At 38.5% G+C, this 27,356-nt stretch overlaps 1 protein-coding gene across 6 annotated transcripts in view; it reads left to right on the forward strand.

Moving 5' to 3' along the window:
- Positions 1-27,356, forward strand: part of ZFHX4 (zinc finger homeobox 4) — a 154,580-nt gene that overhangs the window by 122,698 nt on the left and 4,526 nt on the right. For all 6 annotated transcript variants that reach the window (XM_079300925.1, XM_079300926.1, XM_079300921.1 and 3 more), the window contains exons 5-9: positions 6,304-6,420; positions 12,604-12,737; positions 12,894-13,094; positions 15,466-15,583; positions 16,410-21,806. In XM_079300925.1, the coding sequence (XP_079157051.1) occupies positions 6,304-6,420; positions 12,604-12,737; positions 12,894-13,094; positions 15,466-15,583; positions 16,410-21,806 (5,967 nt within the window). The remainder of the gene's footprint in view (positions 1-6,303; positions 6,421-12,603; positions 12,738-12,893; positions 13,095-15,465; positions 15,584-16,409; positions 21,807-27,356) is intronic.

Raw genomic sequence — 27,356 nt, forward strand, 5'->3', positions numbered from 1 at the left:
AAATCCTTCTGCAATCAGGAAGGAATTAGCAATTCACCTATGTAAAGTCAGAGTTGTGCCCTTAAGATATCTGTGTCTCCCTTCACAGAGAATAAACTGAAATTAGACAGGGTATATCCAGCATGTTGAATAAGAATTAGCAATGAGGCTTAATTTTCTTTTCTACATAACCTTGATGGAAATGTATTAGTCTCTAAGTCAGACAATGGTAGTGCTCTTCATGCTTTATGCTGATGGGGGAAACAGCATTTTCTATGAACCATAATGGCAGCCAAAAGAAAAGTAACGATCAGTTGGAAAAGTTAGACTATTCTCAATATAGTTTCATGCTTCAATGCCTTTCTAGAGATGGCCAAGTAAGAAAAGTATCCCTTTCTGCATAATAAATGATTAACTGCACATCTCCAATCACATCTGGAAAGCATTTCTGAGTTTCATTCTGAATAGCTGACATTCTCTGTTAATGGTTTTGTCAGCATATGCTTCCTTTGCTTCTTGCAAAATATTTGATAAAATATTAATGTAGAAATAAAACAACAAAAATACAAACCACAGATTTTTGTATTTTCTGATAAATCAGTATGGCTCAGCATAAGTTTACCAACAGTTCTTTTCCACTATTATCAGAGTAAAACATGCTTCTTTTCCTGGGAGGGAGGCTAGAAAGCAGACAATCCCAGGAAGCACTGAGAGGGAGGGAGAGCTTGCACAGCAGCCGGACTGAAAAAGACACCCCACCCCTCCAAACTTCTGGGGAGAGCATTTCTTTTCCAGCAGCTGGAAGAAGCCTGCATTTAAAAAATGAAAAAAAAAATTTAAAAGTAAAACAACCTAGGTTAGGAATGAATGAAGTGCTGGGCAGATTAGCTGGTGATAATGGGTGTTTTCTGCCTTCAGCAGTTAAGAATCAAAACCAAGATGAGAGCTGCCTCCCTCCAGCAGCCAGAGGGGTGAGGCTGTGTGGCAAGTGGGGAGTACAGGCTGCTGGGTGGAGTGGGTGGATAAAGTGGGTGTGATTTGTGACACTTTCAGAAGGATCCACCTAGGCACACTCTGTCCTGCCAGCTTTGCAGTCGGCCTCTTCTGGCACAGTGATACATTTCAATGGGAAGCATTAGGCTGCCATAAAAAATCAAATGATGCACCAGAAAACAAAATTGTACAATTTGATAGCAACTGCCAGTTAGCACTTTCTGGTCAATATGATGATCATCACTTAATTATAGGCTTGTTTGTGGGAAGTTCGGCCTTCTAAGAGCTCTACTTCTGAATATAACACAGTGATTAAAAACAGTTATTAACGGGTTGGTGCCATTATTCACCCCGAGTCCCTAAAGGAGAAATTAGAAATCCTTTTTGAAGATGAAATATGACCACTAGAGGATGCATTCAAGATTCTGAATGAGTGAAGCATCCTATTCCTCAGTCATCCTCTGCAAGGCCAGCCAGAATATAGAACAAATACTGGAATATTTGGGTGAATAAATGACAGTGCAGGAGTCAGGAGGAGTTTATCAGCAAAGTAGTACAACTGGGATAACCCAGAAGTCAATCAACAAACCCTGCTTTTATTTAACTTCTTTTGCATAGTCTGTGGGTTTTTCTTTGTTTTCCTTTTCCATTGTTTCTTCTTTTCCTACATTATCTGTTGTCTGTCCATCTCTCTAATCTACACACTACTGTTATCCTTTACTAGGTAACCTTCTCATCTGGACAGTAAATAAGCCATTCACTCTACTGGTTGAACCTGGGATACACCTGTGCTGAACACTTCTGGGTACCTTAGATTCAGCTACTTATTGAACATACTCAGTAAAAAAAATACTATGATTTTTAAAAATCTCTCTCTCATTTCATATTTATTTGCTTACTACTTCAGTTGATTGATTTATTTTTTCCCCATCCATCCGGCCTTCAGCCACAAACACTTGCTTAATCTTGTTTTCTCTCTCATAACCACAATTACTCACCCACAACCAGTAGATCATCTTTATTTAGGAAATTACTTGCAATTTGGAGAGGGCGAAAGGGATACCAACAACAACAATAACAACAACAACAACAACAAAATAATCCAGGATCAAACCCAGGAACTACTGACTGTTAATTGATATATCAATGAAGTAAAAAACCCAAAGTGAAACAAAATCAACCCCTGAAAATAATAAGTTTTTTTTTAAACAGAGTAGAGAACAGACTCCCAGTGCTGTTCATCAGTAGGGAAACTTCTGTGATAAAATGCAGGAAAGGTGATTGGCCCTGTGATTATCACAGTGCATTTAAAATAAGGGTGAGAGGATTGTTTCAACTCATCCATGTCTTGTTTTACTAATAATTATTTAATTTTAAAGATTTTATACTTTTTTTTCATACCCTCCCTTGTTTATGGTGTATGTATCTATTCCTTAAATCACACCTCCATAAGTAAGGCTTTTTTAACTTATGTGTGAATATTTTCCTGATTTTTTTTCTGGTCCATGCCAATCAGCTTTGGCTGAGGCCTGGATTTTGCAATTGAAATCTTCACATATCTTGACTTCATTGGGCTGAGGAAAATCACAAGGGTCTTACTTCATAAGATCAGTACAGAATTAGACCTGTGTGTAGATTAACATACTAAAGTACATGACATAAAATACAGAATGTATAATATCAACTGATTAATGTTACCTCTCACACAAGAATTTTTCATTTTTCCTTATTTCACAGTTTTAGTTCAGAATGTTGCTAACCTCATTTTTATGTTTAATTCTAAGTCAATTTTGAGGCAAAAGGTTGATAATGGCTGAATTCAAGACATCCAACATCAAAAGAAATTTTCAACATTTGGACAAAATAAAAACAGGTGTGAATAAAATATCATATTGCAATAGTAAGTGTTATTAAAGCCATTAAAGTGCATTTGAATCGGGTGCTCTATTCATTTTCAAAGCTGACATTTGTAAATGTATATGGGCAGCACTCTTGTAAATTTAAAACAGAATGTTGGAACTTAACTCTGGAATCTGTAGCACAATCGTACTGTGTTTTGTTGATACATAATAATTTATAATTTTGTGTCTTTGAGCAGAGGCCATTTTTATTTCTGCATGGTATTCCTGTTGGTTGGCACATGCACTAAGAACAAAAATGTTGCTAAAAAAAGATATTTGTTGCATTCTGGCATAGGAATGTAATGTCTTTGATAGCACACTTTAGTTACATTTCCTCAATATCTGTTCTGACAAACGGTCTTCAGGATCTTTGTAATTTGCTAACTGCTTTTAAGTTAGAGCTGTTTTATTTCCATCTTGTCCCTTTGATATATGTCGTGACAGTGCGAGTCTCAGACAACCTTTCCATAATTTTGAAGGAAAATAGGAGAAGTTGTATTATCATTTCTGTCTATGAAATTTACTTCTGAAGTGAATGCCATACATATTTCTGAAATGAATGCCAAATGTATTTTCTAGAAGGGAGTGCCATTGAAAGCCAAGGCAGGCAATTTATACCATGCATAATAATGATATTAATTTTTATGGTGTGTATAAGTTACATTTTGATTAGTTTTTTGCATGATTAAAAATTTGCAAAGCCTTTATGGCCCCCAGGAGCCTACCTGTAATAAACAGCTCTCACCTTCCAAACCATAAAACAGGTCTGCAGTACTTGAACATTACAGCTAATTGCCTTGCTACATCAAAGGGAGCACCACAAGACTGAGAAAAATCACAGAAGGGGGGGGGTGGGGAGCGAGGGGCAGTTTCACCTCTAAAGGTTATGTGTTTGTGGCTTGGTGCAGCCCCGTAAAGTTATGGCCTCAGAACTGCTGTTTGCGATTAAGTTGATGGGGAAAGTCTATCCCGCAATCTCTCCCTGCTGCTGACACAGAGTCTTTGTTCACATTCAGATTTCTCAAACTGTTGCCAGGGTCAGGCTGAGGTCAGACACCACGATGATGTATAGGAGAACATGTCTGGGAATTTCTCTCACACTTAAAACACATACCAGAAAAACAGGAGAGCACCCTGCAAAAATTGTCTGATGAGACCCAGATGATACTGTAGCTTTTCTTTTAGTACCTTCATAATTTTCTTTCTCTTTGCCTGACACACACGCAATGTTTTATTAATGTGTGCCACGATAGCCCTTACAATTTTATGTCCCCTCAAGATAAGGACACTCAGTAGCACTTTGACACTTCATTTTCCAGCCCAGGGGGATTGGGCCAGTAAATCTAGTGAAAGAAGCAAGGCGTCCATTCCCAAGGATGAGTCGAGAAGGGATTGCCGGGGGCTCGGTGAGGCCTGACATGGGATGCGGGGCTGATATGTGCGCGCTGGGCGCCGGCGGAGCCCGAGCCGGGCGGGATCGGAGGCGCGCAGCATCCCGCTGCATCCCGCCGCATCCCGCCGCATCCCGCCGCATCCCGCAGCATCCCGCCGCATCCCGCAGCATCCCGCTGCATCCCGCAGCATCCCGCTGCCCCGACAGCGCGGCCCGCTCGCCTCCAGCTGCGGCGGGGATGCTCCGTGTTTGATTAGCTACCAGCGTGGGAGGAGAGCGCTCGCACAGCATCAGGGGGCTTCCCGGTCGCATGGAAAGCTTCTTTAATATGCAATTATTTTTAAAAGAACGGACAGTCCTTCTCCCTGCATTGTTCCAGAAAGTGGACACACATGCTTGGTGCTAACCTCTTGTATTTCCATGTCAATGCAAAACACATTGATCTGTGGTCAGGATTTCGTTTTGGTTTTTTTTTTTTTTTGTTTTGGAGTGGGAGGTGGAGGGAAAGAAGCTTGGTTTCCAAAATTGCAGCTGTGTTTTTCTCTTCCGATTTACAAAAGGTTTTGCAGAGAGTTGAGAATCGGATAGGTTTGCCACATCGATCTGGGGGTTGTTTGCCTAGGCATAGGGTTTCAGTGTATGGCTGGCAGTAAGGCAATAGGCAGCAATTTTTTTGTGCTCAGCTGCTACATATGACAGAGGATATTTCATTCGGCTGTCAGAATGTTATTAATAAAACATGGGGTGCGAAGAGGGCCACTATTTCCCCTTTCAATCACTATAGCATTTACAATGAAAATTTTATGCAGTGTGTAATTTTCAGTTAATGCTTGACACTTAAAATGTCGGTAGCTGCATTTTGTATGGTTCCTGAAGGGTTAATTGTATCATGTTCCCTGCATAAAAGCTCTGCTTATCAAAAGTGAATAGAAGAGTGTATGCAAATGTGTGTCTGTGACCTTTTGCCTTTCCAGGGTTAATTTATATGGTCATTAAAGATTTTATGAAATCGAGCGGCCTGGTGCTTTGAATCCCATTTTACCTTCACCTCCTAATTTATATAATTCCTACCTGAACAGGGAAATATGATTTTTATTTTTGTGTGTGTGTATGTGTGCTGCAATGAAAACAGCATGCCGTGCTGTAGGGAGTTGCAAGTCTGGTTATCTGGCATTACTCAGATTGCTAAAAATTCATTAAAATGTGACATCAGCACAGTGAGAGACAAATGATCACAGGATGAAAAGGAACAGTGGGCCTTTCACGGATTAGTGCTACACAGCCCCAGCATAGAAGCTAACTGCATAAACAGATTAATCCACCAGTAGCAGCATAGCTAAGATTTACCGAATAATTAAATGGGCTTGAGTTACTGTGAAGATTTCCATGTAATCTAGCTGGTGTGAACACGTAAGTGAGGTGTGGGTAATGCTGCTTCCTCAGAAGCTGTACACCAAGTTGCATCATTTATCCTGAATGGCTCCCCCTGGAGACAAAATTTGAGACTTCTCCCGCAAAGCCAGAGGTTTATATTTAATACAGTACCTAATACCTAATACTTACTTACTGCAATTAGCGGGATACTGCTGCACTAATAGGATTTATATTTGAGTTCTCCCTTTTTTTTTTTTTTTTTTTGGCTCCAAGATGCATTTTTACATGTGCTTGCTTTTGTTCCAGCCTGTGGGGGGTGCGTGTGTGTGTGTGTATGCGTGTGTGCGCATGCATGTGCATGTATTTTAACACAAATCATTTCTAGCCAAAGAATACAAAATGACAGGCTTTAAATCTGCCACACTGGGGGAAAGCAGGTACTCTTGTAAAGACACAGTCAGATTTTGAAATACTGCAAATTATTTTGAATTAATATCCAGTCTCTTTAAAGCACTATTCTTTCCCTTTTCTTTCCCCCGACCCTTCTTCCCCCTGTTTTGCCACCCTCTGTTAGTGCTGTTCTTATTACAGGACATATTTTTTAACTGCTGTTAACTGGTCACTGAGTTCCTTTCCTGAGATCTTTTCTGTGTTTGTCCACAGAAGAACAAGGTGAAGACACAGAAGGGTCTGCTAAAAGTACATCAGTGGCTGTGGCTGATGATAAAGACTCAAGTGAGAGAGACAATAGTGAAGGCAAAAAATCTAGTAAAGACTCTGGTAAGATGCTAGAATTTTGTTTTCCCCCTTTTTTAACTTATGAAATGCTCCTTCATTTTAAACTGTCTGGACATTCCCACTACTATTCATTGCATGTGCATCTTGCATGTGATTTCTATCAGTAGCCTCCCATTGACCTATTTTTAATCATAACCATCTGACAGGATAGATGCGGATAAGTTGAAGAATATTACAGGACGACCAGTGAGATTATTTTTTAATCAAATCAGTTTGTGTGCTTGTAATTTTTTAAGCGCCTTTCATTAATCTTTGCTGTACTTGTGATTCCTCTGATGGCATATTAATTTTTCATAAGCATAGGATTAGGTACCACTTGAATTTTTTCTTCAATCAGGTTTTGCCCCCCTTTTAACCCAAAGAATGTGGGGGTTTTTGTTATTATTTTTTTGCTCTTGCTCACAGATTAGTTACTCCCAAGAATCTGGCCTCTTCCTGGGCATTTATTTGAGGCATTTACAAAAAAATACACAAAATCCAGTGAAAAAGTTTACAGATGATTCAGCCTAAGAAAGAGGAAATATCATTGAAAACGGATTATGGGTTGGGTAATTTTGATCTCCTGGAATAGACAAAGCCCAGTAATGAAAGCTACTGTCTTTGAAAACAAAACCTCTATGTCATGACATTTACTTGTGCACAAACAAACCTAGGGCCAGCATCTGGTGTAGATACCCAAGGCTTTTTCTGTGTTTGATTTGGCAAATATGTGACTTCACCCATGCTTTTTATGTATGAGATGGAAATCTATGGTCACAATGAATATTACATTGGCTACTTTTGCCGCACGCTATACCTAGTTACATTATGTTGGATTCACTGAAGCAGAAGAAGTGCTGAAACAGGTTAAAGCCTATTAGTTTCAGGTAGTCATATATCTTTTCCTTGTATGCTGATGACAGCAGCATACAAAGGAGGTTGTGTTATCCATAAAGACATATAGTTGTAGAAAAAATATCATTTTACATCTGAGTTTCTTTACACCAAATTTGCCCATACTGCAGTTTGCTCTTTACATATTAAACATTTTTGAATTTATTTCCAAAAGAAAATTATAGATGGCCCTTTCTATGCCAGGTTAGTTCAGAAGACTGACTTAAAGATTAAAGCTTCCTTTAACTTTGCTTGTTGACGGGCTAAGGTCAGTACCCATCACAGTTTACAACCTCAACTGCTCTTGAGTCCCTTTATTTTTTGAGATCAAGAGACTGAGGGAAGGCCGATGATGACAAGGATGATGTTGAGCAAGAAGCTGTGTTGTGGTTTGAAATGTATATTCCCCTTGGCTGCCTCTCTGACTTGGTCAAAACTGTCTGCAGTGCAGTAAAGCCATGCTCCCAGGCTGACACAGGTCCTGCCATGCGCTCTCCTCTGGGGCTGGCCCGGACACTCCCCAGGAGAGGGGTGACAGCCACTTGCAGCCTGCATTTCCTGCCATACACTTCACTTAGGGGACAGTAGGAACCACTGCAAGGAATTTAGCAGCCCTCTCTTTTTCTTAGGCTGGTCCATTTATACTCGTTTAGGAAAGAATACGATATTAAAGCCCCAGCCAAAAAAAAAAAAAAAAAAAAAAAAAAGAAAAAGTGGAATCTAGAAAAACAATACTGAAGGGGAATTCTCAAAATTCCATCAGGATTAGCCACTCATAAGGGCCAGGTTTAATTAGGACAAACCTATATCCAGATGCCTACTGGGTGTACTACAAAAAAACAGCATAATTGTTCTGCATTCCCGTGCCAGCAATTACACAAATAACTTTGCAGTAAGATTCATATAAAAACAAGGGCTGAAATGCATGATTGCCTTTGTGCTTTGCAGCAAATAGTTTGTACTGTAAAATCCTGAGTATTTTAGAAACTTTTATTTTCCTAATCTAAATTAATTCTGCATATGCAACATTCCGACCATCATCTTAATTTTCACTCAGCTGACAAGTATTTCTAATGACTGCATAACTGCTTCTGTATAATTGAATGTTAATTTGGGCTTTCTCATGAATTGAGTGTTGCAAGTCTTGCCAAAGAAATCTCAGGAAAACCAATAAATTAATCACAATACTAACAAGTTAGACAGGAAAGTGGTGTGACCCTTCTTTAGCATAGAATCTATTAGACAAGAAAGGATTAACATGTATTTAGTAACAGTGTGTTTGTGTAAGCTGTTGTGCTGCGTTGCTTACCTTATCTCAAGGAGAGCTTTCAAAATGAGACTTGGCAATATGCAAGTTATATTTGTTGAATATTCATTCAGAATAGAAAAGCCTACTAATGCCTCATTTATATTGTCATTTAAATCTAGTGCCACTTTAGATTAATTATAATCCAAATTACAGCTCTATGCAGTGCAAGAATTAATATGGAATTTATCCAGATTAATACATTTGCATTGAAAATGTAATATGTCTCTGCCATGGCTAAGGGGAGCACTTTTTAATAAGGTAGTAAACATGAGGAAGGATGGAAATTAACCTTCATTATTGCAATGAAAATTATCCTTTCATTCTACTCTAATTAGAAAGAATACTCTACCAGTAATTATAATTTTAGAATTATTTTGAGTCTGAATAACATCATCTGATGTGTCAGAAGTTTTAAATTATGCAATCTTTATCAAATGCAAAGATTCATAAATAAGAAAATACTGGGTTTATCATGGTTTTTCCAGGATTTTTTTCCCACGAGTATACGTACTTTATTAGCTTTCTCCTTCTTATTAATCACACAAACATTTCTATTTTTATTTTTATTTTTATTTTGGGGCTTCAAAATATATTGCGAAGGTGATGACATCTGAATTGCAGTGAATTGTGTCATTTTCATATTAGCAGTCCTACACAAGTTAAATAATTCTGTTACTGACAGGCAATCACTGCCTAGTCTATTTCATGGCACTTATTTATAATTAAACTTACTTTTTGAGCTAAATGTATTGAAATTGCAATATTCATCTAAAATAAGATGTGTATTTTATATTATAGAAAGAACTTCAGTTGTATTTTACAACTGAAAAAAAAAACCCCTTAAAAATAATGTGTCTAAAGAATAAAAATTGAGTATTCAAAACATGAATTACAGCTGGATTTAGTCTTTTCTTGCAAATGCCTGGTAAGAGTGGAACATGTAGCTGTAAGAAGAGTGTACACAGTATGCTCAGGACTATAAGATTTTCTCTTTCCCTCCTCCTTTAATACCCTTTCTATAAGACCTTAGGTGTTTACAGCTTTTCTACCAAAGCTCCCTAAAGTAGAGAATTCACTGTGGAAAGCAGAGTGTTGGTACAGTGAAAGAAGGGACAGAGTGGTAGTATAGCTGGACCACTGGATAAAAAGTTGAACTCTGCTTCTGGCATGTTCACTGTGCCTCAGGAACTCTGGTCTTCTCCATGTGCAGGGGCAGTGACTCCCCTATGCCAGAGGGCAAAAGCAGCCACCCTTTTTCTTTTCTTTAAAGCTCACCATAAGGCTCTGACTCGTTACCTTACTACTGGCCAGATGCAACTTCAGTCATATAAGAAGTAACAGTGCTTGAGGTTGAATGAATCCAGAGCCAAACGACAACAAAAACAACAAAGCCTCTGTAAACTTTGACAGTTTATATAAATATCATAGTAAACATTGTAAAAAGCTGTGCTTTGTTATGCATTTATTGACCCCAGCATGGTGTTTTATAACTCTACTGTTTTATTATATTAACCGCAAAAGAAATTTAACAAAAAACCCCCCTTGTTTTTATAGAAACAAGAACTATGTGTTTCATGATTATTATAGGCCCTTTGAAGTAATTAAGTTATTCCATCCTGTGGTGGAAGATGATGTGTAATATTAACCTTGTGTGTGCCCAGGCACACACAGGGTGCACTTCAAGATAAATTTCACTAGCAGTTAAATATCACTGCAAAAACACAGTTAGACACATTTTCACAAGTAAATTTTGAAGGAGAATTTGATTTGTAATTTCTGTAACAACCAGTTGAGAACAATCTAGTGTGATGAGGGAAAAAGAAGGCAGAATGTTTTCATTTTGTTTTTTAAATTCAGCTTCCAGTATAACCATGTCCATGTACATTAGCTGAGATTTTGACCCATTTGTCTTTAAAAAGGATATTTTAAAAGGGACATATTATAAGGTAAGAAAGAGTAGAGACATTTTTGACAGTTGGAAGTGAAAAGAGGTTAATAATTTGAATCTGTCCATCTAAAACCCAAGAAACAACCTTTCTCTCATAATACAGTACGTCACTTTTTTGCTTCCCATAATTCTCACAGTTAAGATATTTCAATAATATGTAAATACAGATAGGCCAGGGAGTACTCTATTAATAGCTATCAAGCCAAGTGAGTAATAAAATGGTGCCTTATGTGATTTCATCACTTAGATTTTACCTTTAAGCATAGATTGTCCTTTGGGTTGTTGGGCCAGCACTGACTGAGCAGTCTAAAAGAGGCCTCTGAGATCTGTTCCTGAGAGTGCAAAAAAAGGGACTTTTTCAGATGATAAACAAATGATGATGAATTGACCATTATAAATAGGGAAATACAGCAGGAATAAGCTTTAACTTGAGCTAGAATATGCAAAAATTACTGGCCTAAATTACACCAAAAGAAATAATGAACAACTTAGGAATGAAAGTCAATGTGTGGGGAAATTACCATTAAGGTGTAAGTCATAAAATATGTTTTATGGTTGGATTTTTTTTAAGTGCCCTTCAGAATATGTCCCTGTATGATTCAGTTTTCAATTAGTTATTATTTTACCATGAGGACTTGGTATTTACCTTGAAAACTGTTCTCTTATTTTGGTTCTCTTTAATGTGGTCTTTGCAAGATCAACTATTACACAAAGTCTATATGAAAATAATAATAATAAAAAGTTCTTGATTTTGTGTTTTCTTTGTTCCTGTTTACTTTGTTGCCAAAATGTCCATGACCTTATTTTTAAATTAATCCTAGGTTATTGTGCAATGAGGTGCAATTTGTTCATTTCTATGAACCTTATGTGGATTGAAAAAAATCAAGATAAATCTTCATGCACAGCATACAATCAGATTACCCCTGGACTATATATTTACGTTGGGTCTGATAGCAATCAATGGTTTAGCTTCATTGCATTTCAAGATGTATTTGCACCCAGTGTCCAGTGATAGTGTCCTCACCCTGGAAATAATTTAGTTGCAAATTGACTGGAAGATGGTGAAAATTGAAAGTTAAAATTAGAAATACTCATAATAAACAGCAGAAAAAAGGTCAGATGATGCCGCACTATGATGAGATTGGAATGGTTGGTAAATGAGGTTTTGTGTTTGTCGTGAGATGTATGTGACATGCCTACCCAATGCTCTTGTAATATCCAGCCTAGCAGAAGAGATTATCTGGCAAATTGACGCTGGAAAGAATTTTCTGATGGACTGGGAAATTAGAATTGCACTCTTTTCTTTGATGTGTGCAAGACTGGGCCACATTACACAGCTAGCTCAGGCATAATATTAAATATAGTATTTAATACTTAATAGTACAACTATCTATAGAAAACAATTATATTCTGGTTTTGATCACAAATGCCAGACTATAAAAATTCACAGTGTAAACATCTAAAGCAATCCCAAATGACTGATCTTTGTATATAATTAATATTAAGTTAGCTCTGAAATCCTATTCTCCACAGTATTTCTTTTAAAGCCTCGCTATATTTAGCTTCAGAATAGCAACCAGGCAGGAGTTATCAAAACAGCACAATAATCATATTGCTCAGGCAGTTTAGAAAAGAGAGAAGGTAATTAAACAGCAGCAAATTAATTATTTTGGAAAACAGGCTTTTTAAGCAAAAGCTGATTTGTTTTAATGTAATACACAAATTCATACTGAGCTGCTAAAGAAAGAACATTATTGATTAATCTTTAAAGGCAACCTAGGGTTATATAAACAGTAGAGAAGAGTCCATTTTTAAATGTATTTCTAGAGTATCAAGGATAAAAGTGTATTTTCACCTTTGTGCTTACTAGACTTGTTTTATTCAACTTTATATTTTCTCAGCGTTTAAAAAACAAGCAAGCAAACGAAAAAAAGACCCTCAAAGACAATACAGACCTTTGAAGTCAGAGCCTCTTTGTAAACCAGGATTTTTTTAAGTTTAAAACATGTTCTCAAAAATTATGTTTTTGAAACAGGAATAGTCACACCGGAGAAGGAACCAAAAGTGAACACTGTGGTAGGGGCACAACAGCTTCTTCTGGCAAAAGAAGAGGATGGTACAGCTAAAAAATCAAAGCCTCCAGAGGACAATAAATTTTGTCATGAGCAGGTAAAAGGAAATGTAACCATTTAATTGCATTCTAGAACTCTTTTTCAAATAACTCAAGAATGAAACAGAGATGATATGCTGTTAAAATTGCTATATCAGCAAGTTATAAAAAACACATTGACTAATAGCCTGCATCTTAACTTGATTTTTTTCCAGTTCTATCAATGTCCTTATTGTAACTACAATGGTAGGGACCCAAATCGTATCCAGATGCATGTGCTGTCACAGCATTCAATGCAACCTGTTATCTGCTGCCCCCTCTGCCAGGATGTCCTCAGCAACAAAATGCATCTCCAGCTTCATCTGACCCATCTGCACAGTGTGTCCCCCGACTGTGTGGAGAAGCTGCTCATGACAGTAAGTGCTCCAAATGCTGATGCAAGTGCTTGGGCCTTGTGGGCAATGTATTTGTGTGACATACATTCAGGTAGCCTAAGGAGGGGAGTGGGTCAGGCCTCTTAGGTTCTCTCAGCTCATCCAGTGACTGCTGTCTCTTGGGAAAATGGCTTAAGGTGGATTTCAGATATGGAAAGCCCGTGATTCCTCATTGACATTAACCTTGGAAAAGTTAAGCCAGTCCATGGCTCTAAGTGAAAATTTGGTCTAATAATACCCAGGTCTCAGAAGAATTGTGACTTCTGTTCGTAAAGTAATAGGAACTCCCTGAAGAACATAGTTCCCAAACATAGAGGGATTCCTGTGTATACCTCTACTGTACATTACATTGCATGAAATTCACTTTTAAATAACAGTTCAAACATCCATTCAAAACTATGTCACTAAAAGCACAATCAGGTCTTGTACATATTTGTTATTACAGCATAAATTCAGATAGAAAACAGACCTCCTAAGACAAACTGGCTCTGGTTGTCTCATCTTCTTAGATGGAAATGTATTTCAAAATCTCAGTCATCCAGCTCCTTAAGCATTTACTTGTGTATCCACAGATGACTCCTTCATTTATCTGGGTGTGGTTATAGATCTCCCACTTCAGTCCCAGCTAAAGTGTCAAAAATCTTATAAATAATTGAGACCACTTGACTGGAGGTCTAGAGTTCTTGTGCTTAGAGCTGATGAGCAACTACACACTTGGGGAATGTCTTTTCTTTTCCTTGGTTTCCTACTAATTATTGCTCTGACAGACCATGTATTTTTGGCCCACTGGAAGGAAAATGCAGTAGAAATGTAACTTTCACAGGCCCTTTTAAGAAAATGGGAAGATATGGAGAATGTCCCCCTACATAATGAGCAGCACTAGCTTTCTTCTCAAGTTCTTTGTGATTCCCTCTGCTGATAATGAAGCAACTTTGAAATCTTTCTTCACCGGGTGCTGGAAAGTTGTCCCAATATTTCTGGGAAAGGAAAAAACCCCAGTGTTTCCCAAATAAAAGATTGTAAAAATAATCTTCATAATTGAAATTGTCATCATTGCTAACTCTAATATGCTCTCTGCATATGTAAACCTTTTGAAAACAGAGTAAATACTATTTATAGCAAATTTTTCTTCTCTGGGACATTTGCAGTTCCCTGCATAAATTTTTAAAAAACCTTCCCTACCAAGTAAAATCAAAATCATTGGTCCCACAAGAGGTTGCTATTAATGCCATGTTTAAATCACAAATGTACTAAACCCAGGTGTTTTTTTTTAATGTCTAGAATATTTTTTCCAAGGTGCAATTTGTGTGTACATATATATATATATATATATATATATATATACACACACACACACATATATATATATATATATAACTCTTGTGTATTCAATGTTAGAGGAACAAAAGCTATTTCTACTCATACCTCATCATGAATACAACTTCCATTATTTATTTACAACTCAAAAATCTTTTCTGTGGATAATTTTTTTACCACTGTACAAAGGAAATCTTGTCCTTCTGTTAGATTGAAGGAGATGCAGCACAGTCTGGACTGATTTATCCAAGATTCTTTAAACAGAATCTGGCAATGCAGGAGCTTGAACTTAAACTTGCTAATCTTAATAGGACAGTCCTATATTTCTGGTATTAGTTTGTTTTAAAGAGCAAAGTAAAATAGAAACATGAATTGTTGAGCAAGTTGATATTCATATCAACTTTGCTAAACTGAATACTACCAGACTAAGAGAACACCCTTCAAAGATTTCTGTCTATAATTTCAATGTGTAACACAACAGATAAAGCAATCTGGATCAATTAGAAATTGAAGCCAAGAAAGATAAAAAAAACTTATTTTAAATAGAAATAAGTTGTTACTTCCCTATTGACATAATTTTCTTTCAAAGATCATGGAATGTCCAGCTTTTGTGTAAAAAAAATGCAGGTGAAGAAAAGTGGGAATGCCCTCAGTGAAAGACTGATTGGTTTCCATATCTTAACATGTTCTCTGTCTTTGGAGGATATCCTAGGAAAATTCCACTGATAAATCCAATGACCTTGGCAAGTCAGCAAAACCTTCTTTGTGGTGATACTGATACCAATGAAATATTGTGTGCATGTAGTTCTATAGCATCCCCTTACTGTGGATTATTTTGAGTTGATTTTCCACCAAGAGACACATGATGCTCTGGATTATGATCTGTCAGAAACCATAATCAAGGACTGAATCAGGATCTTGATTTCTGACAGTCATCCACATAGGGTGGATCTTTTGAATTATAATTTCATATTGTGGCATAGTAATAAATGGTGGGACTTTTTCTGTAATAATACCATATTCTTGGTTTTCAAAGGTTCCTGTACCAGATGTCATGATGCCCAATAGTATGCTATTGCCAGCAGCTGCTTCAGAGAAATCTGAACGTGACACACCTGCAACCATTACTGCTGAGGGATCTGGGAAATATCCAGGTATGCAAAAAAAAAGCCTAGACATGTGAAAACTAGGTATGGGCAATTTAGAAATAAATCTACTTGTTACTTAGCAAAGAGAATTATTTTCTGGCTTCCTTATAGCCACAGAGATAAAAAGATAAATCTAGCAAGGGTTCTGAATTTGGCTGAGCTAGTAGAATGCACATGTATGCCAGACTCTTTGCTTTTGATGGAGGTAAAATCAAACAGCAGTGCCCAGCCACTTTGAGGGCAAGATCCTCCTTGTTTAACCAGCAAATAAGACACACTCCCAAAAGGCAGTGGCGCTTTAACCATCAATGGGGAATGTTAGGTAAGTGATTTTGTCTTCATTTCCGATAGCAGGTTTCTGATCCTAGACTCTTACTGTATTATGCACTAGGAAATTTTGCTAGTTGTCACAGCATGCTCCTTCCTCTCTTCTCAGACCACTAACATCCTCTTTCTAATCATCTGTCCTACCTCTTGTCCCCATTTTTCTACTCTTTCCCTCTTTCCTACTCTTCATTTCCTTTTCTTCTTTGGTGCTCCCTTTGTACCAATAAACTCCTACCTTCTGGCAAAGAAAAGCTCCCTGTGCCACTGCTTGGCCAGATGCCACTGCCAATCTGATCATTGTGTATGAGTTTTATTCCTCTTTTTAAACTCCTGTTTGTCCTGCCTGCTTTGTTTTCTGGGACAAGGACAGGTTGTTATATTTTGTTAAGCTTACACATGGCATACTAAGTGCCTTTCTTGATTTCTGATGAAAAAATAAATTAAAATGAATACTGGGTGCTTTCTCTTCTACTTATGTAAAAGACACTTCACTTTCTTTAACTAGGTGAGAGTCCTGTGGACGAGAAATGTACCCCTGGGATCGATGAATCAAAAACTGGAATGGAAATTAAGACTGAGGAACAGAAGCCACCTAAGGAATCTACTGAAACACCAGACTGGAATAAGAGCAGCAGTAAGGACATAAAGACCACTGACTCTATGCCAGACCAGCTAAATGAGCAGCAGAAGAAGCAGCAGCTGTCTGTTTCTGACCGCCATGTCTATAAGTACCGTTGCAACCATTGCAGCTTGGCTTTTAAGACTATGCAGAAGCTTCAGATACATTCCCAGTACCACGCTATTCGGGCAGCTACCATGTGTAGCCTTTGCCAACGTAGCTTCCGTACATTCCAGGCTTTAAAAAAACACTTGGAGGCAGGCCACCCTGAACTCAATGAAGCTGAACTTCAGCAGCTGTGTGCATCTTTACCTGTCAATGGTGAACTGTGGGCAGAAAGTGAAAGTATGGCACAAGACGATCATGCACTAGAACAGGAAATAGAAAGAGATTATGAGATGGACCAGGAAGGTAAAGCCAGTCCTGTAGGAAGTGATAGTAGCTCTATTCCAGATGATATGGGCTCAGAACCAAAGCGGACCTTACCTTTTAGAAAAGGGCCAAATTTTACTATGGAAAAATTTCTAGATCCATCTCGCCCATATAAGTGTACAGTGTGTAAAGAGTCTTTCACCCAAAAGAACATTCTTTTGGTTCACTATAACTCAGTGTCCCATCTGCATAAACTCAAAAAGGTTTTGCAGGAAGCATCGAGTCCTGTCCCTCAAGAAACCAACAGCAGCACTGACAACAAACCCTACAAGTGCAGCATTTGTAATGTTGCATATAGCCAAAGTTCTACATTGGAAATCCATATGAGATCTGTGCTTCATCAGACAAAGGCAAGGGCTGCAAAACTAGAACCAAGTGGTAATATAAGTAGCGGAAATAGTGTAGCAGGGAATGTTAATAGCCCCAGCCAAGGAATTCTAGAATCTGTGAGCTTACCAGCAGTTAACAGCAAAGAAACACATTTAGATGCCAAAGAATTAAATAAAAAACAAGCTTCTGAATTAATTTCTGCTCAGCCTACACATCACCCACCCCAGTCACCAGCACAACTTCAAATGCAACTGCAGCACGAACTGCAACAACAAGCTGCGTTCTTTCAACCGCAGTTTCTCAATCCAGCTTTTTTGCCTCATTTTCCAATGACGCCAGAAGCACTGCTCCAATTTCAACAGCCTCAGTTCCTTTTCCCATTCTATATACCTGGGACAGAATTTAGCTTAAGCCCGGATCTGGGTTTGCCTGGTTCTGCCACGTTTGGTATGCCTGGAATGGCTGGTATGACAGGATCACTGCTTGAAGATTTGAAGCAGCAGATACAAACTCAGCACCATGTTGGCCAAACCCAGCTACAGATACTGCAGCAACAGGCACAGCAGTATCAGTCCACCCAACCCCAACTTCAGTCCCAAAAGCAGCAGCAGCAAAGTAGTAAGCTGATGAAAGCAGAGCAAAATACCTTAGTAAGTACAGACTGCCAGCTGATAAAGGATATGCCGTCATATAAGGAGTCAGAAGAAGTTTCTGAGAAACACGAGAAGCCAAAGCAAGAATTTACTAATGACAATGAAGGACTAAAGGAAAACAAAGATATGAAGAAGCCAAAATCCTCAGAACCAGCCATCCCACCACCCAGAATCGCTTCTGGAGCAAGGGGAAATGCAGCCAAGGCTTTGTTGGAGAACTTCGGGTTTGAGTTAGTTATCCAATACAATGAGAACAGACAAAAAGTGCAGAAAAAAAGCAAGACTGGGGATGGTGAAAACACAGACAAACTAGAGTGTGGAACCTGCAGTAAGCTTTTTTCCAATATTCTTATTTTGAAGAGTCATCAAGAACACGTGCATGGACATTTTTTTCCATATGGAGCATTGGAAAAATTTGCCCGACAGTACAGGGAGGCGTATGACAAGCTTTATCCAATTTCTCCATCTTCTCCAGAAACGCCACCACCTCCACCACCTCCTCCTCCACCACCTCCTCCTCCTCCTCCTCCAACTCCTTCTCAACCTTCTTCAGCTGGAGCTGGAAAAATTCAAACCACAACTCCCACACCTTTGCAGGCTCCACCACCTACACCTCCGCCACCTCCTCCTCCGCCGCCACCTCCGCCTCCTCCACCACCACCACCATCAGCCCCACCTCAAGTCCAGCTTCCAGTTTCACTTGATCTCCCGCTTTTCCCTCCAATTATGATGCAGCCAGTGCAGCATCCTGCACTGCCTCCTCAGCTTGCCCTCCAGCTGCCACCAATGGATACTTTATCTGCCGATCTTACCCAGCTTTGCCAGCAGCAGCTGGGGTTAGATCCCAATTTCCTGCGGCACTCTCAGTTCAAGCGTCCGCGCACAAGAATCACAGATGACCAGTTAAAGATCTTGCGGGCTTATTTTGATATTAACAATTCTCCAAGTGAAGAGCAGATCCAAGAAATGGCTGAGAAATCTGGTCTTTCGCAGAAAGTTATCAAGCACTGGTTTCGAAATACGCTGTTTAAAGAGCGACAGAGAAATAAGGATTCTCCATATAATTTCAGCAATCCTCCTATAACAGTATTGGAAGATATCAGAATAGATCCCCAACCTTCAGCTGTAGAACCCTACAAGTCTGATGCATCTTTCAGCAAGAGGTCGTCCAGGACTCGGTTTACTGACTACCAGCTTCGTGTCCTCCAAGACTTCTTTGACACAAATGCTTATCCAAAGGATGATGAAATCGAACAGCTTTCAACTGTTCTTAACCTACCTACTCGAGTTATTGTCGTATGGTTCCAAAATGCACGACAAAAAGCTCGCAAAAGTTACGAGAATCAAGCTGAAACTAAAGACAATGAGAAAAGGGAACTGACCAATGAGCGTTACATCCGAACCAGTAACATGCAGTATCAGTGCAAAAAGTGCAGTGTGGTTTTTCCCAGGATCTTTGATTTAATTACACACCAGAAAAAGCAGTGTTACAAAGACGAAGATGATGATGCTCAAGATGAAAGCCAAACTGAAGACTCTATGGATGCCTCTGATCAAACAGTGTATAAGAACTGTGCAGTTTCTGGCCAAAACGACTCGTCAAAAAGCCTGACAGTCACAGCTGCAAGCTCTGGCTCTGGTTCTAGTACTCCTTTGATTCCATCACCCAAACCAGAACCTGAGAAGGCTTCTCCTAAACCAGAGTCCACAGAAAAACCAAAACAAAATGAAGCCACCTCTAAGCAAACAGATACAACTTCCCAAAGCACCAAACCAGTACAGTCTACTCCAGCAACATCTTCTGACCCTCAGCCCTCTGTTTCTCAACCACCACAACAAAAGCAATCCCAGATTGTAGGGAGACCTCCTTCTGCATCACAAAACACACCCGTTCCTTCCAGTCCTTTGCCAATTTCAATGACTTCTCTACAGAACAGTCTACCTCCTCAGTTATTACAGTATCAGTGTGATCAGTGTACAGTTGCCTTTCCAACTCTAGAACTTTGGCAGGAGCACCAGCACATGCATTTCCTAGCAGCCCAAAACCAATTTCTTCACTCCCAGTTTTTAGAAAGACCAATGGATATGCCCTACATGATATTTGACCCAAATAATCCTTTGATGACTGGACAGTTACTTAACAGCTCTCTTGCTCAGATGCCACCACAAACTGGCTCATCACATACAGCACACCCTGCTACAGTTTCTGGTTCCCTGAAACGGAAACTAGATGATAAAGACGACAATAACTGTAGTGAGAAGGAGGGAGGAAACAGTGGAGAAGATCAACATCGTGATAAACGTTTAAGAACTACAATTACTCCAGAGCAGCTGGAAATACTCTACGAAAAGTACCTGCTAGATTCCAATCCCACCAGAAAGATGCTAGATCATATTGCACGTGAAGTGGGACTGAAAAAGAGGGTCGTACAAGTCTGGTTTCAGAACACAAGAGCCCGAGAAAGAAAGGGACAATTCCGTGCAGTTGGTCCAGCCCAGTCCCATAAAAGATGTCCTTTTTGTCGAGCTCTGTTTAAGGCAAAGTCTGCTTTAGAAAGTCACATCCGCTCTCGACATTGGAATGAAGGAAAACAGGCCGGCTATAGTTTGCCTCCGAGTCCTTTGATATCAAATGAAGATGGAGGAGAAAGTCCACAAAAGTACATATTTTTTGATTACCCATCATTGTCATTAGCAAAAACTGAATTATCAAGCGAAAATGAATTAGCCTCCACTGTATCAACCCCTGTTAGCAAAACTGCAGAAATGTCACCGAAGAACCTTTTAAGTCCTTCTTCTTTTAAAGCAGAGTCTAGCGAGGATATAGAAAATTTGAATGCCCCTCCTGCTGACTCTGGATATGATCAAAACAAGACTGACTTTGATGAGACTTCATCAATTAATACCGCAATTAGCGATGCCACAACAGGGGATGAGGGGAACAATGAAATGGAAAGCACAACGGGCAGTTCAGGGGATGCAAAACCTGCATCACCCCCCAAAGAACCAAAACCGCTTGTGAATGACACACTGCCAAAAGCAGCAACTACACCTACAAATGAGAATACCGATGATAAATTTCTCTTTTCCCTAACAAGCCCTTCAATACACTTCAGTGAAAAAGATGGCGACCATGACCAAAGTTACTACATTACTGACGACCCTGATGATAATGCCGATCGCAGTGAAACTTCAAGCATAGCTGATCCAAGTTCACCTAACCCATTTGGAGCTAGCAATCCCTTCAAATCCAAAAACAGTGATCGGCCGGGCCACAAGCGTTTCCGAACACAAATGAGTAACCTTCAGCTTAAAGTTCTCAAGGCTTGCTTTAGTGACTACCGGACTCCAACCATGCAGGAATGTGAAATGCTAGGGAATGAGATTGGTCTGCCCAAACGTGTGGTTCAGGTCTGGTTTCAAAATGCCCGGGCTAAAGAAAAGAAATTCAAAATTAACATAGGGAAGCCATTCATGATAAATCAGACTGGACCTGATGGGACAAAGCCAGAATGTTCTCTGTGTGGTGTGAAATATTCTGCACGTTTGTCCATAAGAGATCATATCTTTTCCAAACAACATATTACAAAAGTGAGAGAAACTGTGGGAAGTCAGTTAGACCGGGAGAAAGATTATTTAGCTCCCACAACAGTTAGACAGCTGATGGCACAGCAAGAATTGGATCGCATAAAGAAGGCTACTGATGTGCTAGGATTAACAGTACAGCAGCCAGGCATGATGGACAGCAGTTCCCTTCATGGTATCAGTTTGCCAGCAGCTTATCCAGGACTCCCTGGCCTTCCTCCTGTTCTTCTGCCTGGAATGAATGGTCCATCCTCCTTACCTGGATTTCCACAAAGTTCAAACAGTAAGTCTATAAGGGGATGATTTTCTCATTTTATTAATTTGTTCATCTTGCACAGTCGCCATCCCCTTCTAAGACAAAGCATATTATACATTCATATCATGCTTGTTAGACTGGTGTGAATAGCTAAAAAGTACTCCTATGGGGTATACTCAGTGCATTTTTCCACTGATGCTGTAACCTGGATGATTTATCTGACTTCTCCAAAAAGAAAAACAAAAAGACAGAGAGAGAAATGTTTTTAACCAATACTAAGTTTTTCTAACAAAAGCAATAGAAATATATAATTGTTGTACTTTTTTGTTGTTGTTTTTGAATGGTACTCCTTTAGTCAAAACATGGGTTAGAATTTTGTATGTAAATTTTTGTATGCCAGTATTTAATGTAATATTGCATTAAGCACAAAATAGATTCTCACATTGTCAGTTCATCAAGCAACTGGTTCGTCCCTTAGACCATTCCAACCTTTTTAATGCAGAATAAATGTTTCATATAAATGATGCCCAGAGCCCTCTATTATATTTCTGAATAACTGCCTGCTAAAATAAAAGTTTGTTGAAGATGTTTTATAAAGGCAGCTTCAGTTGTAGTCTAAATTCCAGTTTCTAAAGTCATTGCAGACATGTACTGCTTCATTTGGGCTTGCACTTTTAATGGGACACCTAACTAATTTTACTGATAGTTTGACTCTCGTGTGACTCTGGGTTCTGCTCACATTGGAAAGCATTCCCTCTTCAACAAGTTTTATTGATGTTAAGGAACCCCATTTTCTGCAGCAGTATTTCTTTAGTCCTCAAAGAATGAACCTAATGTATTTCTTGAACAAAGCTCCAATTTTGCAGGTTCATTGTGACTGCAGTGTTGCAGACTGAAGCTCTCACAGTCATCTTCTAATTTTGCATATTCATATCAAATATGTGCACAGAAGAATTAGTAAGCTGGTTGCCCCTCACCTCATTTTATCCAGTAATCCCACTTGCTGTTGATCTCTAAACTTTGCTTTAGAAAGCAGCACACTTTGGCAAGTAAAGTGAAAGGCTTAATCACCAGTGTTATTAGACATACTGAGACTGTAGTAATGTCTTCTCTACTACCCAGGTCTACTTTGATTGATGATGATCATGTTATTGTTTCCCTAAGTGGTGGTCAAAGCATCTTGTTTTTCTCTTCATTGGATCAGAGAGGCTTTCCTTCCACAATGGAGTCTCTGGCTTAGTGCCCTCTGGCTTTTGTCAAACAGTTATTGGCACAGAGATTGCATATAAAGGAAATATAAAGTTGCTGTATTTCCTTCTTAATGGCATACAGTGTCCTGGTCCTAAAATGGCTGGTTGTTGTTCATTAAAATTATAGATATGGTTTCTCTATATAACTTTGCTAAATAGCTTTGGCTAGGTTGACCTTCAGGTAAAAAGAGCTTCAGAAAACTCAGGCTTTTTCTATATTGTTCAAAGAAATTTACTCGAATATATATTATTTTAGTTCAATACCAGGAAGTTCCCATGCAAAGTGTGTCTGGGGAATGGTCATGGATGCATGGACCCACCCTCTCAACAGTGCTCAGGAGTTGTTTAGGAGGAGGTTCATTGGCCTCATCCAAAACAGTCTGTAACCGTTCTTTCTGTTTAAATTTACAGAAGATTTGATCTCCGTTTCTGGAAAATGTTCCTTAATACTCTTTAACTCACTGGTATCAATGTAGCCTCAAAGTCTGTAAATTGTCCTGTTAGTATTACAAAAGACATTATTACAGGCCAACTGTTCCATAACAATTCCATATTCAGATTTTCTAATTTCCACCAAATACCTCTTCTTTGATATCATGCACAGTGCACTGCCAATTGAGATGGATTTTTACCCTCTTTCATCTTTCATTTTCTTAAGGTTAATTAGCCCATTGTGGGCAATGCCCACTGTGTAAACCAGCTACTAGAATCTTGTTTTTAACTTCCTCTTCTGCCATATGCTAAACAGCCCCTACATCCCCCTTTTGTTGCCTGGAAAATACTTGCATACATAAATCTCCATTCCCTAATGATACATAATGGAGCTGTGATAGTGAGTGGAAAGAAAAAAAAATAAGAGAGATTATTTTAATCATTCATCATAGTAAAACAGTAATGTACTTAGATGTGCTCCAGTATATGCTCAACACTAGTATTTTCTGCACCTAATTAACCCATTTCTATTTTCTTCTTTACCCTGCTCTGTCTGATAGCTCACATTCATATTTGATGCTAAGAATCATTTAAGAAGTATCATTTTGGAAGCAAACTTCCAAGCAAGCTTTTCCTTGGCTACAGTTCTCCTTGCAGTGTGTATATTTTCAGCAAGCAGGACAATTGCTCTTCATTGTTCTTTGCATGAAGGATTTGCTGAAGCTCCCTGACGACTCACTATCTTACAGTTCAAGTCTACTTCTTGTGAATTCCCCTGCAAATGTGTCATTTCTTCTCTCTAGAACCCAAACCCAAAAATACACTTCAGAAGAAGCCTCACTGGGATCCCTTATATTGAATATTTACTTGTTTTTACTGATGCTTACAGGGTTAATAACTCTTTTTCCTGTAGCAAAGCCCATCCATTCTGTCCTACATGTTTGTTTAAGGGACAATGTTAACATTGGGAAGATCCTCAATCTCAAAGAATGTGTTTACTCAGACAGGCAACTATTGAAATCTAGTTTTAAACATCATACTTAAAATTCTCCTTTGTGATTCACTTTCCTCATGCTCAACAGAGAAGTAACACTGATTAGTTTCACTGGTTAATACAGGTTTGTAAGGGATTTCGCTTTCATGTTTGAACATCCAGTATTTTATATGGATTTCCAAAATACAGAAAACCCACCTAAATTTTGCCAGATACAATGCTTTTTTAAGTGCAGTATTTGCTTTTACAAAAAGTTTGAAATGGAACACATGAAAATAATGCTAGTTTGCAAAAGATGGAATGACACACAATTTTATCTTCTTTATAGAGTGCTTAAACTAGATTATTACTTGTGAATATTATTAGATTTTTCAAAATAAGATAGCTTCATTTCTGAATAAAAGGATATATTAACTTTAAATTCTATTATTTTGTTCTTAAACATGTGGGTTTTAATGTCAGTATTATCGTGTGGTTCTGAGATTCTATGTCACTATCCTCTCACCTGTGGGATACATTTTTCTAGATAACGTAATTTTGCCATCTTATGGGCATCAAATGCTGAGCAAGGTCTGAAAATTATTTCAGTGTTTGCTCAGCACAATTTCTAATAAGGAGTTATTGGGTAGAATTCTAATTCTTACAGAATTTTAGTTCCAGCTCATCTTTGTTCTTCAAGCTTCTTCTTATTTTCTAGGTGACTGTAGATGGAAGAGTTCACCTGCTGTTTTCAGCTGTTCTTAAAATTCACATTCTCTTTTTTCTTAGCTTTGTGTTTTGCCTATGATCCCTTGCAGAAAGCTAGTGCTTTATCTTGCTCCTAGCTATTGATACTGGTTCTATGAACCTTTTAATGTCATCATCATTACCATAGGTTCTTTGCACATCACTTAAGCCTGGGCTGCCTTGAAGATTCACAGCAGCTTTTTCCAAGAATGCACACATCACTGGGTAATATGTACTTAGTGGGTTTTGAAATCTTATCAAGAGAGAAATTTGATCCAGCAGCAATGACTTTTGTTAGTGCATTAAATTATGTTCTTTGTTTGCTTTCGGCCCATTTATAGCAATTTCATTTTTGTATTTTTAGCCCTCCAGTTGCTCCAGGTGAAAAAGAAGTCTCTCCTCTTTGATAGTCACTTAAAAGAGTTAGCAGGATTAGAATATTTGTTCATGATTAGTGCATCTTCTACTCTATCTCTCATGTCTGTAAATCGAGCATTTTTTCATCAGGTTATTTAATGTAGTTTTGGAAACTCTCATTCCACCTTTACCTTCTAATAAAACAAGTGGATTGCACTGTTCTAAACCAATCTGTCTGGATATTTCACTGAATTATGTGTATTTCAACTAAATTTGAAAGAATACCTGGAAAATGGACTAGATCCTGCCTGTTCTAGGCATCATCACTGTGATTAGACTGAAAACATCAAAATGAACAAGGGTTGAAGAGGCTAAGAATAAAATGAAATCATAAAAATCCTACATAGGTGGCAAGGCCTAAAAACCATGACAAAGCTGGGGCACCAATTCACATTAACTGCATCATTCCATCTACACTATCTATAATTTCATATATTTTCGGCAGGCTCCACATGCAATTGCCTGTTACCTCCTATTGGAAGCATAGGGGCAAGTGATAGCATCTTCAATGTTACTGTGCACCAACTCTGGCAATTACCCACTTTTTAATTATAGCTGTTGTGACTTGTTTCACTGTACTATCTAATTCACAATGCTTACAATGCATTTTAACTCCTTAGCGTTCCCCTACCACTAAATAGGACTAATGACACAGTGACAAACACTAAATGGCCTCTTTGTTAAATCTGATAATTGTTCTTTTTGAATCCTAATTGCTTGATTCTTAAGTAATGCTAAGCACCTGGATATTGATGATTTAAACATTGTTCTTGTTCACTCCATTAGTGCTTCCCTGTGGCTAATACCTATCTAGCCCCCATTACAGAGCCTGCATTTATTGTTCTCTTATCCATGCACTAGATGCTGTTCCTGACATCACTTCACTTCTGCAGTTCCGTGTGCATGACGCACTTTGTGTGCTCTTTTCTCTAGCAAAACTGACTTGCCTGGAAAAACGACAATGGATGTAATGTACAGCCTCTTACAGTCAGTTGCCACTTCCACCCTGTGCTATTATTTAATTTTCTGACCAACTATACATCTCACAGAAGTTGCTTTTTTAATAGACTGTTACCAACCACTGCACTGTATCTGGTACTTGAAACAGAGAAAAGATTTCTTCCATTAAGTTATGAGGCATACTTCTTGTGTGTATGTACCCTCCAGACAGAACCAGTCCATCCTTAGGTTGCTTTCTCTAATGAGGTGGAGGACGTCATGCCTGCATGCTTCAAGTAAACCAAGAACAGCAGCATTCCTGTGTTAAAGTACTTTAGTGCTATTATGATTATTTCCCAGCAAAGACTGCATTGACCTGATTGTTGTGGTAAAGAAAAGCTCAACTCTCAAAAATGAAAATGTAAGCTGTGTGGTGTCCCAGTAATGAATAGCATTGACCTGATTGCTGATACTTTTTTGAATGGCCATTTCCTGTTGATATTTACTTACCTAAACATCTTTCTTTATTATTATTGCATTTCCCCCCAGCAATTTGGATAAAGATTCCTTTTTATTTGAGATCTAATTACTTGTAGTGAGCACCATAATTACCAGGTTTCTTAGGTGAAGGATGTGTGGGTTATATCATCCCAGAGGCATGATAAAAATTAGTTAAAATGAACAACAAAGTAGAGATCTCTCAAAGTATCAATTAGAGGGAAGCACTCTCACTGTGCTTAATGCTTCTTTTCTAATAATCTACTACCGAGCCTACAGAAGAAAATAAACAAAAAAAAAAAAAAAGGAGAGCCTTATTTC

This window comes from Erithacus rubecula (assembly GCF_903797595.1).
Source record: "Erithacus rubecula genome assembly, chromosome: 3".
NCBI lineage: Eukaryota > Metazoa > Chordata > Aves > Passeriformes > Muscicapidae > Erithacus > Erithacus rubecula.